This window comes from Aspergillus stella-maris (genome assembly GCF_047715825.1).
Source record: "Aspergillus stella-maris strain CBS 113639 unplaced genomic scaffold BDV14scaffold_31, whole genome shotgun sequence".
NCBI lineage: Eukaryota > Fungi > Ascomycota > Eurotiomycetes > Eurotiales > Aspergillaceae > Aspergillus > Aspergillus stella-maris.
This window is the reverse complement of record NW_027396825.1, coordinates 252,455-268,869: the sequence shown is the minus strand read 5'-3', so window position 1 is coordinate 268,869 and position 16,415 is coordinate 252,455. Positions and strand designations below refer to the sequence as shown.

The following is a 16,415-nucleotide window of genomic DNA, read 5'->3' as shown; positions in this document are numbered from 1 at the left end:
CAGCGGAGGAACAGGTGTCACGGGGGGGTTGGCAGAGAGACTATTGAGTCAGAAGCTTTCTCAGGAGCTTACTTGGTATCTACGACTTGAGGTCTGGTTATGAAATGAGCTGATGTTGAGAGGCGCTGCTTCTTTACAAACGCACGGCGGGAGAGTTCTCTGCCTTCCGCAACCGCGCCCGGCATTCCGAAATCGTCCATACTACGGACGTACACATTACATACTACACGTGAACAGCTTGAGGCAATGATCTGATATCACTCTCTTGCAGTGATAGTTAAACATATGAAATAGTGTCACAGATTGGAATTGCCAATATCACAGGAATTCTCGTCTACGTTGGCTCCATGCTAGGCCCACGGTATATACACAAATTCCCCACGTCCAGCATCAGTTGGGAATAATTTAGTGGGGGTGGTTCTTGTGGTGACCTGTTGCGATGTTAGATGCACATTCCATAATTATTACAGAAATCGGGTATCATACGGAGGTGGAAGTAGTACTCCATGCTGTAGCCGAGGATGAGGATACCACCGATGGCGTGGGCAAGGGCTGTACGAAGCGACTGCGTTAGCAATTTACTATAACGAACGACATATTAGTGCTACTTACGAGCAGCAGAGGGCTTGTCTCCGGTGAAGTAGCGGGCTTGGTAGCGTCCGATGAGGCCGGTGGGCTTAACCTGGGGAGCAGCACCACGGGGGAGCTTGGCGTAGAAGTTCACGACACGGTCCATGCGAGCAGCATCCTTAGCAGCGCCAATGGCCTTTTCCAGTGTTAGCTATCGATACGTAAAAGGCATGTCAAAGGATTCCTTGAGTCGTCGAGACAAGGAAAACGTCACGGATCGAATTCGGCATTTCGGGGGTCAAGAGGGGGGGTCTCACGTTGGGGGAAGCAATCTAGATTGCATTTTGCGTCAGTCATTGCATCTTCACCAAGGTTGATATCGATATTTATTGGGATTGCTCACCTTGGGAGGGATCAAGGTCGAAAGACCGCGGCGGGCGATGTAGCTCATTGTTGCGGGGTCTGACAGCGAACAGTTAGCGATCCGAATATGCGCTAAATGCGACACGTTGAGTCCGTAAGGAATCAACCGATTGATCACCGTACCTTGACGTGAGCGAATGGATCAAGAGGGTGGTGAGCAACAGAGGTTGTTAGGAAGTGCCTGAGAAAGCGGGTTGTCGGAAGAGAACGTAGGGAGCCGCACATCACGCTAAACCGCATTGGGCTTTGCCTTCAGACCGGCAAGGTCGCAATACCTCACCTCGTCAATTCACCCTCGACTCCGTTGTTTGTTTCCCACCACAACAGGCACAATTGATATCATGTCGCTCATGAGAGCTGGAAACATGGCCTGCGCCCGCGCGGGCAGGTTCATGACATACCGCAACACCCGTATGCTCTCAGCAACTGCCTTCCGAGCTGACAAGCCTGTCAAGCCTGTCAAGTCCGACCCTTCTGACGCGCCGACCACCCCTCTTTCGGAGAGCACATTGATTCGCAAGGAGACTCCTGCTGAGGCCTTGACCCGTCATCAGCCTGATTACGACGCTACTATCGACCACGGCACCTCGTACGAATGCCCTTGCCCTCCATGCGGATAATGACTGACAGAACTAAAGCAAATTCTCCCCTGTTCCTAAGCGTGTCATGGACGGAAGCGAGCCCGGTGAGACCGTTCCTGCTGCTGTTCTCTCTGGTGCTCCCACGGATCTCCAGGCTCGTACCGTGAGGTATGAACGACCAATCAGGCGCTTCCGATATCAAAGACTAACAGCATCTCCAGGATCTTCCGCCCCTCGAAGCCCGCTACACAGTCCGGCGACTGGCACACCCACCACTGGAGAATGGACTGGGATATTTTGCAGAAAGGTCACCGTTGGGAGAACCCTCTGATGGGCTGGCAATCTTCCGCAGACTGCATGCAGGGCACACACCTCAACTTCAAGTCGAAGGAAGATGCCATTCTCTTTGCGCAAAAGCAGGGCTACGAGTACTTCGTCCAGGAGCCCAATGAGCGCAAGTTCGTTCCCAAGGCTTATGCCAACAACTTCGTTTACGAGAACAGGAAGCTCAAGCACATCAGAACCAAGTAGATGGTTTCTGTAGGGTGATTGTTTATGTGTGTATATAAGTGTTTGTCTGTCTGTTCTTTCCAGAATTCCAGTGGGTTTTTCATTGTTTTAAAAACAGGATAAATTGCAGGCTTCAGTGGCATGAGCCTGTAGATTGTACCGATGTTTATGTACTGCCCGCCAACGTGAGGCTGCGAGTCCAATTACAGATACAAAGGCCTCCATCAACCCCTAATTTCCTATGCTCATTGGTCTCGGGGGTACTCTCTCTTGCTCAACCGTACATTTTGTATTTATCAACGATTCATGCATTCTGCTTGAACAAATTTGGGCGTATCAACGGTAAAGTGCATGTCTCCTGGCGGTATGTGAAACGTTCATCTTGACACTTTTTTAACAAGTACAAATAAGATCATTGGCTGAGAATGCCAGATCGGGGAGCCTCTCGAGCCATGGAGCCATTGGGACGCTTCATGATTACGACTCCTAACAGATGACAATCGCCCTGAATTTCTTGCTCACCACTGCAGAACCTAGGATGAGATGCTACGCCTAGGAACTCTTTTCCCTAGATGACTCATATACTTATCAACTCCTTCCTGAGTTTTCGATGTTTGACAGCAGATTGGGACGGGATACGCATCCACTTTGATACCTAACGCCGTGGTGAAGGTAGAATCACTAGACACCATGAGCACATCTATATAAGCAAGCCCATGAACAATAATAGATCTGACAGGCATAAACAAAGAAGCTAGTCCCAATCAATTCACCCCAGATCAAGAAAAACGATCAGATAATCGTCCGACCCGGAACATATGGTCGCAAAGCAAAGCCTAGCCGCAGATTTAGACCCCGCCACCCCGCCAAAAAATTATTATCAAGGCAGATAAGATCGCGCGCAAAAAAATACATCTTCCCCCTCTACTTATGATTTAACACTTTCCCACATTTTCGATTCTCCTCTCACATACCTTCAAAATGGCCACAGAAAACATAGACAGCCCGGACACAACCGTCCAAACCCTCCGCACAGTCCTGACCTCCGAGAACGAGCCTCTCGCGCGCCGATTCCGCGCCCTCTTTTCGCTCAAGTACCTTGCGTGCCTGCAGCCGCCTACCGTGAAAACATTACCTGCGATTCAGGCCATCGCGGCAGGATTCTCGTCCCCGTCTGCACTGCTTAAGCATGAGCTTGCTTACTGTCTTGGTCAGACGCGCAACACCGACTCTCTGCCTTTCTTGCTCGATGTCGTGAAGGATACACAGGAGGATACGATGTGTCGCCATGAGGCCGCTGAGGCGCTAGGTGCGCTGGGCTACGAGAGCAGTCTGGAGGTGTTGAAGCAGCTTCGCGATGACAAGAATGAGTCGGATGTTATTCGGGAGACGTGCGACATTGCGGTTGACAGAATCCTGTGGGAGCAGTCGGAAGCTAGGAAAGCTGAGAAGTTGAAGCCTAGGTATGCCGTTCCCTTTACTCTCTTTGGGTCTATTTAATTGCGATTATACATCGGTATATTGAGTCTAACATGATCTAGTGATTTCACATCCATTGACCCCGCTCCGCCTATGCCCTTGTCTGCGAAAGAACCCTCGATCCTTGAATTAGAGAGGGCATTGCTCGACACGAGCCTGCCTTTGTTCGAGCGATACCGTGCCATGTTCGGCCTCCGCGATCTTGCCTCACCTCCCGACCTCCCTACTGCCAAGGATGCCGTCGAGTCATTGGCAAAAGGTATGAAGGACCCCTCCGCCTTGTTCCGCCACGAGATCGCATTCGTCTTCGGCCAGCTCTGCCACCCCGCGTCTGTCCCTAGCCTTACGGAAACTCTCAGCGACTTGAACGAGGCCGGTATGGTGCGACACGAGGCCGCGGAAGCTCTTGGCAGTCTCGGTGATGTCGAGGGAGTTGAGGACACACTAAAGAAGTTCTTGAATGACTCGGAGAAGGTTGTGAGGGACAGTATCATTGTGGCTCTTGACATGGCGGAGTATGAGAAGTCTGGAGAGATCGAGTATGCGATTGTACCAGACTCTGCGGTGCCTGGCGCTTAGTGGACTCCGTGGTGGACGAACTTGATGAATTGATCGCTTTCTAAATGCATTGATAGGATATCTGGAACACAAAAATAGAATATTTGGGTATTAATTGTTCGTGGTTTCCCTGCGCATAATGTTAGCCTTTGTTGAGCGAAGAACGAGATGATAATGGGCCCATACTTGTAACCGCAAACACAAGTGTAGAAGACAGTACTTCCTTCGTCTGCACTGCGCAGCTGGACGGTCGTATAGTACATTTCCTTCCGTCCACACTGCGGGCAGTCCTTCTCAGTCAAGGCTTCTGTTCTCTTGTCGGCAGCTGTCAAGGTCTGAATGGCGGACCGCTTTGCGCGCAGTGTTGAGGGGAACGAGCTTGGTTTCGATTCGGAGACAATTGTTTTTGGTACAGTGTCTAAGGGACAGAAGGTTAGCAAATTGCTCTCGGATCTCAATTCAATAACAATGAGTGCAGTCCTACCTTTGTTCCGCGCTCCGCAGACATCGCAGGTTAGAATTCTCGTCGGATCTCCTACAGAGCCTTCAAGCAGAGAACCGCAGTCTGTGCAAAAAACAAGAGAGCCAATCGTCGACATTTTGCTTGTGATTTAGGAGAGATTTAATGTATAGAAAACCAAAGTGAACTTGGGGACTCTCACTTGTTCCTCACTTTTTTTTCCGCGCGGGAAGATTTGCGGACGCACGGACCACGATCGGTGGACAAGAACTGTAGTACATTAGCCTTAGGTTCATTAGCGCTAGCGCTGGGCGGTCAGGGCGAGGCGGCAGCCGCAAGATAATAGTGACGGTGCCTGGCATTATTAACTGCGAACTCGAACATGAACATTCGGTGAAACGGTCTCTGATTTGCCTGTACCCTTCGGTAATGAACGTCTGACAGGGAGTGGATTTCGGTCTTTTGACTGATAGCCATGTCACTGAGCAAAGCATGTCTTTCCCGCTCTCGAAATCATCCTTTTCTCCATTCGATCTGCAGTAGTGCTCTTTAAGGAACTACTGCAACCACCATGGATCAGAACTGGCGACCGGCCGTTCAGGTCGTCATCAACAGCCAGGCGCACGCCCAAAATGGGAACGCCAGGCCGCAGTCGCAGTTTCAGCGCCGGGAGAGGCCATTAGCTGTGGAGGAGGCTCTGCAGTACTCTCCCATGTACAGTACCCCGGTATTCGGATTGGGTGAGTTCCATGAACGTCGGAGAGATATGCTACCTCGAGACTGATGATTCGCTTTTCAGATTGCATATTACGTCCCGACGTTGGCCGACCCCCTACCACGACTTCCATCAACCATATCCTTCAGTCAGGCCGCTCTGCGCTGAATGACCTCAGCGACGATATCCGATCCGGTCGTCACGAGTCGAGTCGTCTTGAGACATCCCGCGAATATCTACAACATTTGCTACACCCGGACCAGCTCAGTGAATTGTACGTGGTGTTCTCTAGTGCTACATACCGAACTACCAATCTGAGAGTACTAACCGCATACTCTATAGCAAATTTAAACTTCCAACGAGAAACCGAAACCCCCCACCATCGCTGAGCACTGCCCATGATTCGGTCCCAAGTAGTGATACTCTGAGTCCCTTCGCCAAAATGCTCTTGAACTCTACGGATATCGCGTTTCGATGTGAGACTACCTTTGTTGTACCCAGATGTGTAGCCCGAACTCATGAGTTATAGATCCTACACCAGGAGATACCGATGACGGGACGCCGTTGAAGAAACCCAAAGCTTCCAACAAAAAGCCGTGCTCGAACCACAAACACGCTCCAACTACTCCCCACCAACGTACTCAACCCGCAAGCCAGCTTTCAGTCGTCATACCAGTGAAGCCCGTGCCGAGTACCGATCATACATACACCCCTTTGAAGAAAAGGACATTGAGTTCTGGCGGGGATGATAATCTGAAGTCAATTCGGTTAAGAGCTCAGAAGGAGGAAGCTGATGCTGCTCTGGTTAAGCTGCAGGACATTCTTCATCAGATATTCGAAGCAGAGGATCAGTTCGATACAAGCTTGTCTGATGCAGCTCCAGATAGAGCAAACATGGTCTTCACTTCGCTCCAATCATTGGAAACCAGCCGCCCAGTCCTCTCCTCGGACACTCATTCTCATCTCCAGAAAGCCTTCAAGAAGGTGGTGAGCTTCAATAGGCTCCAAGACATCCCATCGGAGTACCTCAGTCGGATACAGAAGCTTTGTGAAAGACCCATGGTTGCCGCGCAGGCTCCCGACCTGAAACTAGAAGATGCCTCGGATGAATCAGCGAGTCACGAATGGTTAAAGAAAGTAGATGACATGCATAACGCACTTCTCGCCGTCAACTCTCTTCTCCAGACGATGTCTGGTTCTCAATCTGAAAGGGATCTTTGCCAGGAGGACCTGATTGAAGCCATCCCGAATCTCCTCAACCAGATCTTCGATCACTGTGTCATACCAGCCGTCGAAGCTAGACCGGGAGGCAAAGATGGGAAGTTTTTCGAGTTGTGTTCCCTTCAGAGACGCGCTATTACGGGCGTGATCCAACAAAGTAAACGAGTGATGAGTCTCTTCGCCGACTTCCTTGCTCGGGTTGATGTGTCAGAAGGCGCCATCACTGCAACCGAATTCTTCGCTGCGAAGCTCATTTTCGTTGAGAACTCACATACGGAAAAGGATTCCGCTGTGGGTAGTCAGAAATATGAATCCGTTCGACGCGGGGCTATGGACTTACTCGCGAAGATTTTCTCGAAATACCCAGATCAGCGCCCATTCATTCTTGACGAGATCTTAGTTTCTCTAGAAAAGCTTCCGTCTACCCGCCAGAGTGCTAGGCAATTCAAGCTTGCAGATGGCAAGAACATCCAGCTCCTGACCGCCCTGGTCATGCAACTCGTCCAGACCACTGCATTAGATACTCCATCACCCAGGTCACGCAAGACCAAGCGTAAAATAGTGAAGTCGGAAGACAATGACGAGGAATCCGATGGCGCTGATGAGACATACAATAACGACGATGATGAGGCGGATGTATCACTGGAACGCCTGGCAGCAAAAGTCAATCGATTGTACGATAATGCTCTGCGAAGCGCTCAGTATATTATCAAGTTCATTGTCCAACGTGCAATGACGTCCACGAAAAGTGGCGACCAGCCATACAGAAACATTCTTGACCTCTTCACCGAAGACCTCATTGGAGTCTTGGGTTCTACGGACTGGCCTGCTGCAGAGCTACTCCTTCGTATCATGGCATCTCATATGGTCAGCATAGCTGATCTTGACAAGAGCCCTGCTACAGCGAAGAGCATGGCTCTAGAACTTTTGGGCTGGATGGGCTCCGCGATCTCTGACCTTATCTCTGCAGCACAACACTTGCTACCGGCAATGGAGGAGTCTGACACCCAGCTCACAGACTCGCTGAAGCAGTTGTTTGATGACTACTCGAGCCGTGCTTTGCACCCTCAGGACCTTGTGGTCGCAGATGGTCCATATCGCATGACGCTTGAGTACTTTCTCAACGACCAGACGACGAACAACTGGCAACTCACCAGCGCTAGAGGTTTCCTCCTAGCTCAGTGGGCAAAGACCTTTTGCTCCATATACTACAACGCGGAGGACAAGGAAGAAGTCACGTACGATGATGCCACAGAGGATCTTGTGGATCTTATTGCAAAGTTATTTTCCGATCCTCTGTGGCTGGAGACGCATAGGTACCTGCCAAACCTTTTACCCGGGTTGAGATTAGCACTGACAATTTTGCAGGAAATTCGACAAGATCCCGAACGCTCATGGTAAATTTGCATACATATTGACGGTTCTGAATTCAAGCTTCTGTAAAGCTTTCGATACAATCTTGAAAGTACTCCTCAATTCAATCACGAGCGATCAGGCCAAAGTTCGAAGTCGCAGTCTCAAGAGTGTTATTTACATGCTTGAGAAGGACCCTAATCTCCTTGATAGAGATGCCTCTGTCATGCGCGTAATTCTTCGGTGTGCAACAGATGCTTCGCCTATGGTTCGCGATTCTGCTCTGTCGTTGATCGCCAAATGCATTGTTTTGAAACCAAATCTGGAAGAGGAGGGTTGTCGAAGCATCTTGGCTTGCGCTGGCGACACGGCGGCCGGAGTCAGGAAACGCTGCATCGGGCTGCTGAAGGATATTTACCTCAAGACTTCTCGCGTTGAGCTGAAGATGGCCATTTTGGATAGCTTTCTCCAGCGGACAGTTGACCTTGAAGAAGGTGTGGCAGTTTTGGTGCGCCAGACATTCGAAGAGATCTGGTTCACTCCATTCCATGACTTGATTGACTCTCCTCAAGATGCGCCGAAGCTGAAAGTTGGGCTTGCAGAAAGGGTCACACTGCTCGTCCACCTGGTAAACCGGAATGATGCGGTGCTTGAACCACTCGGTGCTTGTCTAGGCAAACTGCTTTCTGGTTCCTCCAAGTCCTCCTTGAATTTTAAAGTGTCCAAAGCAATGGTTGCCACAATGTTCGAGAAATTGATCGAGGGCAATGAGTCTTCGAGCAAGGAGTTCCAGCAGGCTCTTCTGCAGACCATGACGATATTTGCCAAAACGGAAGCGAAGTTACTGCGCCCAGATCAACTAGAGGCTCTTCATCCTTATATTGGACATCTTGCCACAGCGGAGGACCTGTTCTTGTTCCGCTCCGTGGTGGTCATTTACCGATGTGTTTTGCCCCATTTATCAAATTCTCACACTACGCTTCTAAAGGAAGTTCAGAACGACCTATTCAAGAGCGTCGCAAAACTCGCGCGTTCGGAACTCAATGAAGTCATGGCCTGTTTGTGGACTATCAACGGGGTCCTTCATAATACGGACCGGCTCGTCAAGCTCACGATATCGGTCCTGAAGCCGATCCAACAATACATTCAGGTCGACCTCTCAAATGAATCCAACTCCGCCGTGCTAGCAAGAGCCAAGAGCTACATCCGAATCGCAGGTTGTGTTGGCCGACATTGCGATCTTGAGAAGTACGAGCCACACTTCAAGCACGCATTTCCCTCATGGAAAGGCGGTTCCGTAGCTGGCCTCATGGTCGACTCAATCATACCCTTTACCCTCGCAAAGCAGCCGGTTGAGTTGCGTGTCATGGCTCTTGAAAGTTTGGGGTCCATCTGCCAGTCTTGGCCTGCACATTTCGGTCGTGAGGAATCAAGGCGCGTTCTTTCTGCGGTATTCAAGGAGGACAACCCCAATCTGCAGAACATCGTATTGAAGTCATTCTCTGATTTCTTCGCAATGCATGAAGGCAAGGCAGAGAAGTCCATAGTCCCTGTGGCCGAAGTTGCAGCTCAGGAAAACACGACCAGACTGGGCGGATCGCTGAAAGCGAGCGACAACGACGGGGCAGCGGCGTTGATCGCCCAGCACTTTTTGAAGAACATGCTGCGAGTTGCACAATCTCGGCAAGACTCGTATGCCTTGACGGCTATCGAGTTGATTGCCAGTATCAATCGACAAGGCCTGGTTCATCCTAAAGAGTGCGCTGGCGTTTTGGTCTCTCTCGAGACATCTACCATCCCGGCCATCGCGAAAGTGGCATACGACACACACAAGATGCTCCATCAGCAGTATGAATCCATGTTCGAAAGAGAATATATGCGTGCTGTTCAGGAGGCCTTCTACTACCAGCGCGACGTTGTCGGTGATTCAGCTGGAGCCTTGGCCCGTCCATATGTCGCGAAGCTCGCACCGTTGTTCGACATCGTCAAGATCAGCAATAGCCGGTACCAGAAGAAGTTCCTTTCCAATCTATGCTCCAAAGTGAATTTCGAATTGAAGAAGCTCGATTCCAGCGGCAATTCTCCTGAGCATCTTCTCCTTGCGCGTTTCATGTCTCAGAACCTGGCGTTCTTTGATTACAATCAGCTGGCTGAACTTGTGCCGACTATCGGGTGCATGGAGCGCATTGTTTCCGCGACAGGGACTATAGTTGCTCACACCATTGAGACTGAGATATTCCCACCCAAGGAGGAAGTGCCTCCGCCCGTAGACGGGATGCCGATGCCCATGGCACCCGAGCCTACCAATATTCAACCACTGCAAAATATCAACCCGGCGACTCTTCGGCACCTCACTGTTGCAGCTGCATCTCTGTCCATGCTCTGGGAAGCAAGAACCTACCTCCGTCGCCTCTACGGAGTCGCGACCCATGTCCGTAACAAAGATGGCAAAACGGCGGCCAAGGAGCTTAACAAATCTGCTACAAAGGTGCAAGGAGTCAATGGTGACAGATTCTGGGAGGCCATCACCAAGAACATGGCTTCACTGGTCAGCGAGCAGAACATGATAGAGAAATGTCGCGAATTCGCCACGTTACTTTCTATTGACGAGGAGTTCAAGATCGGCGACGATGAAGATGCCGAAGGAGACAGCCTCGACGCGATCGGCGAAGCCGAAGACCCTGCGGCGCACTGGGTTGCCGGTCAACGGCCGACGAAGCGCAAGGGCTCCGTTTCGGGACAGAACCCGGCCAAGCGCCCCCGAGGCCGAAAGCCTGGCTCTGGAAAGAAGAGAAGCAGTGCAAGCGCGACACCAGATGCGGATGGCGACTGGGAGTAGAATTCGGGCGCATACAACAGCACTACTACACCAAATGTATTTTGGCTGTTTTCTACAACGCTAATAGACGGTGCATATCAGGGAAACGGAAAACGGCGTTATTTAAGGAGGCAGACAGGCAGGGCTTGTATTCGACATTTACATTGACATCGACATCGACATATGATTCTTATGATAAACATGTTGCCTTTTATCTTCATTTCCTGACCTGTATTTCATGGCCCAGAGCCCTTTCTCTTCTAGGTAGTTACCTTTGATGGGTCCTTGACTCCTTTATCTCTAGTTCATCTAATCAATCAGTCCATCAGCAACTAGTTCTCCGAGACAGGCATTGACATTCTTCCGTTAATCGGATCTCGGCTCAAAAGCATGAGCGAGGGTGGGTCCTGTTACTCTACGGAAAGCGAGCTGGACCTGCCGCCGTGGTCCCTGGGACAGTCTAGGAGCTAGCCCAGATGTTCGTCGGAGAGAGGACTAGGTATAGGGCGAACAGGTAGACTGTGAAACGGAGCCATCAGTCCATGCCGGATCGCACGGGCATGTCAAGAGGGTGGACAAGGCTGGGTTTGAGAAAGATCGAAAGAATTTCCACGTAATTAAACTAGCCCAGTCTGGTTAGCTCCTTTTCATGTGGAGCGCAGCGAATGCTTGGTCGGCGGCAGAATGACGTTACAGTCTCTCAAGGAACTTGAACCGTTCTAGCCGGAAGGGACACACGACTGCGGTGACCTCAATTCTTCTCCTCTTGTTTGCTTTGCTCTCTTCATTCATCCTTCTCTACGATCTCTACTGTATTATTATCCTCGTGGCGTTGACCGTCACCACCTCCCAGCCACGTCCCCTCTCCTCTCGTCCTCTCCTCTCTATCCTGCGTTGAGCAGCTATGAGCGCCGCGCTGCTGGCGGCTCGCCCGGACGCCCTGGCGCTGAGAAGGCTCGGGCTTGTCTCACGACGACTATACGCCTCAAATACTTCAGCATCATCTAGAACACAAGCTCCTCGGCCAGCATTACACACGAATCGCAAGCCTGTACCACAATGCCTCTCATCGCGTGCCTTCTTCAACCCCCGAAACTCCATCCGACACCAATCCACTGGCGCCGAGCCACCAAAAAACAATAATGAACCTATCCAGAAATCACGCATCCGAAACGTACTCGTCAAATCTTTTGCCGCCTGCGGCTTCTTCATTGTCATGAGCGGTGCCGCCGTGGTAGCCTTCTTCATCTACGATGCGACTACATACCGCGAACACTCAACGGCGGAGGCTATCCCCGTCTCGGAATTGGCCCTCAACCCGCGCCGTGGAGGGCCTAAAAATCTACCTATTGCGGAGGTTCTGGTCGGCGATTACGATTCGGAGGCTATGCAGGGACAGACGGATAAGCCGCGGCTGGTGATTCTGGGTACAGGCTGGGGCAGTATTGCGCTGCTGAAACAGCTTAACCCCGGTGATTATCATGTTACTGTTGTTTCTCCGACGAATTACTTCCTTTTCACGCCTATGCTTCCTTCTGCGACTGTTGGGACTCTTGGATTGAGATCGCTTGTTGAGCCGGTGCGGCGGATTGTCCAGCGGGTGCATGGGCACTTCCTAAAGGGCGAGGCTGTGGATGTTGAGTTCTCAGAGAAGCTGGTTGAGATTACGCAGACGAATAACAAGGGAGAGAAGGAGCAGTTCTATCTTCCTTATGACAAGCTTGTTGTTGGTGTTGGTTGCATTACGAACCCCCATGGAGTCAAGGGTCTTGAAAATTGTCACTTCTTAAAGTCCATTGACGATGCTCGCCAAATCAAGAACCAGGTGCTGGACAACATGGAACTCGCATGCCTGCCAACGACTTCTGATGAGGAGCGCAGGCGCCTGTTGTCGTTCGTTGTCTGCGGTGGAGGCCCAACTGGTGTTGAATTTGCTTCAGAACTCTTCGACCTTCTCAACGAGGATCTGCTCTACTCTTTCCCTAAGATCTTGAGAAACGAAATCTCAGTCCACATTATCCAAAGTCGCAGTCACATCTTGAACACATACGATGAGGCTCTCTCCAAATTCGCAGAGGTAGGTCTAGTCTTGCTTGACCAATCGCTATGGACTAACATGGATAGGCTCGGTTTGCGAGAGATGATGTCGATGTCTTGACAAACGCACGAGTAAAGGAAGTCACCGAGGACAAGGTTGTCTTCAGCCAGGTGGAGGACGGCAAGCAAGTTGTCAAGGAGATTCCCATGGGCTTCTGTCTATGGTCCACTGGTGTCGGTAAGTAGAGTCTGACTTCTACCCTACGTACATCCGCTAACTGACACAACAGCCCGCGCTGAATTCTGCGAAACCATCTCCAAGAAACTCGAAGCTCAAAACAACAAGCACGCTCTGGAGACAGACTCTCACCTTCGCTTGATTGGCGCGCCCCTGGGTGACGTCTACGCAATGGGCGACTGCTCGACTGTCCAGAACAAGATCGCCGACCACATCCTCTCCTTCCTCCGCACAATCGCCTGGGAAAAGGGCAAGGATCCTCAAAAAGTCCACCTCAGCTTCCGTGAATGGCGCGACGTTGCCGCCCGCGTGAAGAAGCGCTTCCCACAGGCCGCTAACCACCTCCGTCGCGTCGACCGCCTGTTCGAACAATACGACAAGGACCACTCAGGAACCCTCGACTTCGAAGAACTCTCTGAACTGCTCCACCAGATCGACACGAAACTCACCTCCCTCCCCGCTACTGCTCAGCGCGCAAACCAGCAGGGCGCTTACTTAGGTCGGAAACTGACCAAGATGGCCGCTGCCATGCCTGGTATGCGCGCTAACGAGATCGACTTCGGTGACCTTGATGAGGCCGTCTACAAGGCTTTCAACTACCGCCACCTCGGCAGTTTGGCATACATTTCCAACGCAGCCATCTTTGACTTTGGTGGTCTGAACTTCGGCGGTGGTGTCTTGGCTATGTACCTCTGGCGCAGCATTTACTTTGCCGAGAGCGTTTCTCTCCGAACACGGGTTATGCTCGCTATGGATTGGGCAAAGAGGTCGCTTTTTGGGAGAGGTATGCTTTTTCTCCATTTCCCCCATCATATCCATTGAGCTTTGATCGGAATATGATTGACTAACACTTCCAATAGATCTCATGAGCTTCTAATTGCCCAACTGCCACACAAACACTTACCGAATGTAACCGGATATGACCATGATCTAGATCTCATCTTCTCACGTATATAAATAGCTGTCTTCCATATTCTTCAATATAGGAGTACTCATGAATGGAGGTTTTCTTTTGTTCTTCTAATATTGTCATCTCATATCTCATTTGTTTGGCTACCTAGTTCAGCTGTCTAGATAAGTAGAAGGTAGAACTCGAGATGTTTGAATGGAGCGGTATTTTCGACTTATTCTTTATTATTCAGGTATGATTTGTCTGTAAGGATGTAGTTCCGGATCTTTAGTGTGCCGGCGTACGAAATTATATTTCCGTCGTATGTTGAGATTGACTTTCTATCAGAGTTGGTTCTCGGAGCTCGTGTGCATGATATATATTCTGCATGATATATATTCCAACGAGAGATCGGATTCGCCCGGGCGACTGTGAGCACGATGGGTTATGGGTTCCGACTTCGAAGCCCAGACTCCTAAATAGAAACGCGAGTACCTAAAAGCTTCTTCGTTTTTTTTTACAAGTGCAAATATACACGGCTGATGAAGAGCAAGTTATCGTGTCGACGACTAAGCCAGCGCTTGTGCATACATACGGGAGAGGTAAAATCGGGATAGAGTCTAATCTCTAGGAAGCAATGTTTGAGAGGAAATGCTAATTCCTTGATATTGTAGCTAGCTAATCGAAAGGCTAAAAAGAAGCTCAATCCATCCAAACGCCGGGCTGAACAAAACGATACAGTAGTAGTTGAGAGTCTCGCTCATTAATGAGACAGGTAAGGGAGGTAAAATGACAGGCCAGCCGTCATGAGATCATCGGGTCGATATCTCCGTTGTTGGTCATTACAGTGTCGTTAGAGGCGCCGTTGTGGCTGGTTCCCGTGGTGCCCTGGGCGAAATTACTATTGCTGGATTCCCCAAGTCCAAGATCCAGCTTGTCGGGGATATCCTTCTTGGCTTCTCTGGCTTTCTGCTCTGCCCAGGCGTAGAGCCTGGCGAAATCGCACAGAAGGGCTTCTGTACGAGCGCCTTGGTCTTGCAGGATGGCTGCGTTGACCTTGGCATATATATCCCTACGCAAGTCGGAGTGAAGAAGAGGTGCTAGTGAGGGTGTTAGGTTTTCCTTGGGGAAAATGAGCAGCGCAAGCGTCTTCTCAAGATCCTCAAGGAACTGGGGGTTTGTTGGAGCCCGGGGAGCAAGCTGAGAAGTAGCGAACTCGAGTGCGGGTGAGATGTCTCCATCCGGATTCGACGTGCACGAGCGAATCAACTCCACAAGCTGCAAGCGCAGTAGTGCAAAGTGCAGAGATGGGTTTTCATCTAGGATCTTTATTGACAGTTAGCATAAGCACAGTGAAGGCAATGGTAACAAGTGATGTAAATATGATGTGCTTGTTGATCATACTGAGGACTGAAGATGTTTGTTTTTCATCAATTAAACCCAGAAGGGTAGTTCTGAGTGGTGCATGAAACTCGATCTAATCATAACAAGAGGGAAAAGGCGACGGTGCATGAGGGGTATGGTTCTTACCTGAGGATTGAGCTCATTGATCTTCTCAATGGCGTCCTTGATGTTCCCAGAATAGATGGCAGTTCGAATCTCAACCCGTTCCTGGATCGACTCAACATCCAACTGTTGGATGTTGGCTTCGAGCGCAAACTTCTGAGCAGCAGCTGGGTAGCCATTGGTCACGAGATAGTCCATCACAAGTCTGTTCATATCACTTCAAGCTGTTAGCGACTGGGCAACAATCAAAAGATGCTTCAGCGAAAGCAGGTAATAGGCAGTGTATCAGAAACACAAGTTAATATGTTCTCCTCAAGTATTTTTTTAGGAGAGATTCCCAACTTGATTTTGAAAGCATCATTATGAGGCAGGAGGGGTGCGCAGGGGAGAAGAACGTACGTCTTGGACGGCTTGACCTCGTCGACCTTGCGCTCGAAGTGGTGCCATGTTGGCGTTGAAGCCGTGGAAGTGGAAGACACCTGCGACCCGCGTTAAAAACCGGCCAGCACGGTGGCATCAGACGCCGAGAGGCATACGTAATTAGCTGATGACATGATGGCAAGCTTGAGTTGGGACTGTTGGGACAATCAGGTGTCCTTGTGCTGAATCATAGGCCGCCTGTGAAGATGGAAAGCTTCGCAGCCAGGAGCCATGAGGGTGCTGCAGTGGGAGGAAAGGAAGAGAAAGAAAGCAGAGAAAAGCTGAAGAGGTGAAAAGGAAGTGCTGAGGAGCCTGTCACGTGGCCATGGTAGCAAGCGAAGCTAACGCCCCCACCGCTAGTCCGCCTTGGGCCAAGCGCGGTTTGCAGCGTCTATGCATTCGTGACGTTGTACCTTTGACAGCAGTGGGCTCCGAGCTCTGCATGGAAAATTGAATAGTGTATATATTGGCATCCTCTCTGTGAGTAGGACCCCGAGCAAGATATTCTTAGAGTGTGAAGGACTAAGCCCTGGAGCTGCTCACGAAGCTGAAGAACACAGCCGCGCTAACCCAGATTAGGACAATATACCGCTTAAAATGTTTTAGCTTCATCGCACTCGCGAGACTTCGAGGAACC

The 16,415-nt window shown here is 50.5% G+C and overlaps 7 protein-coding genes across 7 annotated transcripts; 4 read left to right on the top strand and 3 right to left on the bottom strand.

Moving 5' to 3' along the window:
• Positions 1 to 215: 215 nt before the first annotated feature.
• BDV14DRAFT_174563 (F1F0 ATP synthase subunit f) lies at positions 216 to 1,206 on the bottom strand. The gene is made up of 6 exons (XM_073768911.1): positions 1,117 to 1,206; positions 974 to 1,032; positions 888 to 902; positions 613 to 766; positions 487 to 552; positions 216 to 431 (listed from the first exon to the last, which is right to left on the bottom strand). The coding sequence occupies exons 2-6, from the start codon at positions 1,019 to 1,021 to the stop codon at positions 406 to 408; spliced, it is 309 nt and encodes a 102-aa protein (XP_073627633.1). The 5' UTR covers positions 1,022 to 1,032; positions 1,117 to 1,206; the 3' UTR covers positions 216 to 405.
• A 128-nt stretch (positions 1,207 to 1,334) lies between these two features.
• Positions 1,335 to 2,105, top strand: BDV14DRAFT_190132 (ETC complex I subunit; the record flags this gene model as incomplete). Its single annotated transcript, XM_073771294.1, has 3 exons — positions 1,335 to 1,582; positions 1,632 to 1,742; positions 1,796 to 2,105. 3 exons carry the CDS (start codon positions 1,335 to 1,337, stop codon positions 2,103 to 2,105), a joined length of 669 nt encoding a protein of 222 aa, XP_073627632.1.
• An 843-nt stretch (positions 2,106 to 2,948) lies between these two features.
• On the top strand, positions 2,949 to 4,833 carry BDV14DRAFT_174559 (deoxyhypusine monooxygenase). The gene is made up of 4 exons (XM_073768910.1): positions 2,949 to 3,543; positions 3,622 to 4,251; positions 4,308 to 4,539; positions 4,606 to 4,833. Exons 1-2 carry the CDS (start codon positions 3,066 to 3,068, stop codon positions 4,140 to 4,142), a joined length of 999 nt encoding a protein of 332 aa, XP_073627630.1. The 5' UTR covers positions 2,949 to 3,065; the 3' UTR covers positions 4,143 to 4,251; positions 4,308 to 4,539; positions 4,606 to 4,833.
• On the bottom strand, positions 4,233 to 4,720 carry BDV14DRAFT_190130 (DNA-directed RNA polymerase I core subunit RPA12; the record flags this gene model as incomplete). The annotated part of the gene is made up of 3 exons (XM_073771293.1): positions 4,233 to 4,251; positions 4,308 to 4,539; positions 4,606 to 4,720. 3 exons carry the CDS (start codon positions 4,718 to 4,720, stop codon positions 4,233 to 4,235), a joined length of 366 nt encoding a protein of 121 aa, XP_073627631.1.
• Positions 4,834 to 4,963: 130 nt separating the features above from the next.
• Positions 4,964 to 11,258, top strand: BDV14DRAFT_74406 (putative sister chromatid cohesion protein Mis4). Its single transcript, XM_073777421.1, has 5 exons — positions 4,964 to 5,321; positions 5,381 to 5,570; positions 5,639 to 5,772; positions 5,826 to 7,833; positions 7,886 to 11,258. The coding sequence occupies exons 1-5, from the start codon at positions 5,153 to 5,155 to the stop codon at positions 10,707 to 10,709; spliced, it is 5,325 nt and encodes a 1,774-aa protein (XP_073627629.1). The 5' UTR covers positions 4,964 to 5,152; the 3' UTR covers positions 10,710 to 11,258.
• A 152-nt stretch (positions 11,259 to 11,410) lies between these two features.
• Positions 11,411 to 14,106, top strand: BDV14DRAFT_74385 (putative NADH-ubiquinone oxidoreductase 64 kDa subunit). The gene is made up of 4 exons (XM_073777420.1): positions 11,411 to 12,765; positions 12,813 to 12,963; positions 13,016 to 13,747; positions 13,824 to 14,106. Exons 1-4 carry the CDS (start codon positions 11,593 to 11,595, stop codon positions 13,838 to 13,840), a joined length of 2,073 nt encoding a protein of 690 aa, XP_073627628.1. The 5' UTR covers positions 11,411 to 11,592; the 3' UTR covers positions 13,841 to 14,106.
• Positions 14,107 to 14,477: 371 nt separating this feature from the next.
• BDV14DRAFT_174545 (uncharacterized protein) lies at positions 14,478 to 16,019 on the bottom strand. The gene is made up of 4 exons (XM_073768909.1): positions 15,895 to 16,019; positions 15,758 to 15,837; positions 15,383 to 15,575; positions 14,478 to 15,178 (listed from the first exon to the last, which is right to left on the bottom strand). Exons 1-4 carry the CDS (start codon positions 15,910 to 15,912, stop codon positions 14,657 to 14,659), a joined length of 813 nt encoding a protein of 270 aa, XP_073627627.1. The 5' UTR covers positions 15,913 to 16,019; the 3' UTR covers positions 14,478 to 14,656.
• Between the last annotated feature and the right edge of the window lie 396 nt (positions 16,020 to 16,415).

Excerpts from the sequence above, each read along its gene's own strand:
- BDV14DRAFT_174563 (XM_073768911.1), bottom strand. The coding sequence starts at position 1,021 with ATGAGCTACATCGCCCGCCGCGGTCTTTCGACCTTGATCCCTCCCAAG. Across the intron at positions 553-612 it reads AGACAAGCCCTCTGCTGCTC|CCCTTGCCCACGCCATCGGT; the intron begins GTAAGTAGCACT and ends CGCTTCGTACAG. Across the intron at positions 432-486 it reads GGAGTACTACTTCCACCTCC|GTCACCACAAGAACCACCCC; the intron begins GTATGATACCCG and ends ACATCGCAACAG.
- BDV14DRAFT_174559 (XM_073768910.1), top strand. The coding sequence starts at position 3,066 with ATGGCCACAGAAAACATAGACAGCCCGGACACAACCGTCCAAACCCTC. Across the intron at positions 3,544-3,621 it reads GAAAGCTGAGAAGTTGAAGC|CTAGTGATTTCACATCCATT; the intron begins CTAGGTATGCCG and ends GTCTAACATGAT.
- BDV14DRAFT_74406 (XM_073777421.1), top strand. The coding sequence starts at position 5,153 with ATGGATCAGAACTGGCGACCGGCCGTTCAGGTCGTCATCAACAGCCAG. Across the intron at positions 5,322-5,380 it reads TACCCCGGTATTCGGATTGG|ATTGCATATTACGTCCCGAC; the intron begins GTGAGTTCCATG and ends TTCGCTTTTCAG. Across the intron at positions 5,571-5,638 it reads CCGGACCAGCTCAGTGAATT|CAAATTTAAACTTCCAACGA; the intron begins GTACGTGGTGTT and ends CATACTCTATAG.
- BDV14DRAFT_74385 (XM_073777420.1), top strand. The coding sequence starts at position 11,593 with ATGAGCGCCGCGCTGCTGGCGGCTCGCCCGGACGCCCTGGCGCTGAGA. Across the intron at positions 12,766-12,812 it reads CTCTCTCCAAATTCGCAGAG|GCTCGGTTTGCGAGAGATGA; the intron begins GTAGGTCTAGTC and ends TAACATGGATAG. Across the intron at positions 12,964-13,015 it reads TCTATGGTCCACTGGTGTCG|CCCGCGCTGAATTCTGCGAA; the intron begins GTAAGTAGAGTC and ends CTGACACAACAG.
- BDV14DRAFT_174545 (XM_073768909.1), bottom strand. Across the intron at positions 15,576-15,757 it reads GAGGTCAAGCCGTCCAAGAC|TGATATGAACAGACTTGTGA; the intron begins GTACGTTCTTCT and ends AACAGCTTGAAG. Across the intron at positions 15,179-15,382 it reads TCAATGAGCTCAATCCTCAG|ATCCTAGATGAAAACCCATC; the intron begins GTAAGAACCATA and ends CTGTCAATAAAG.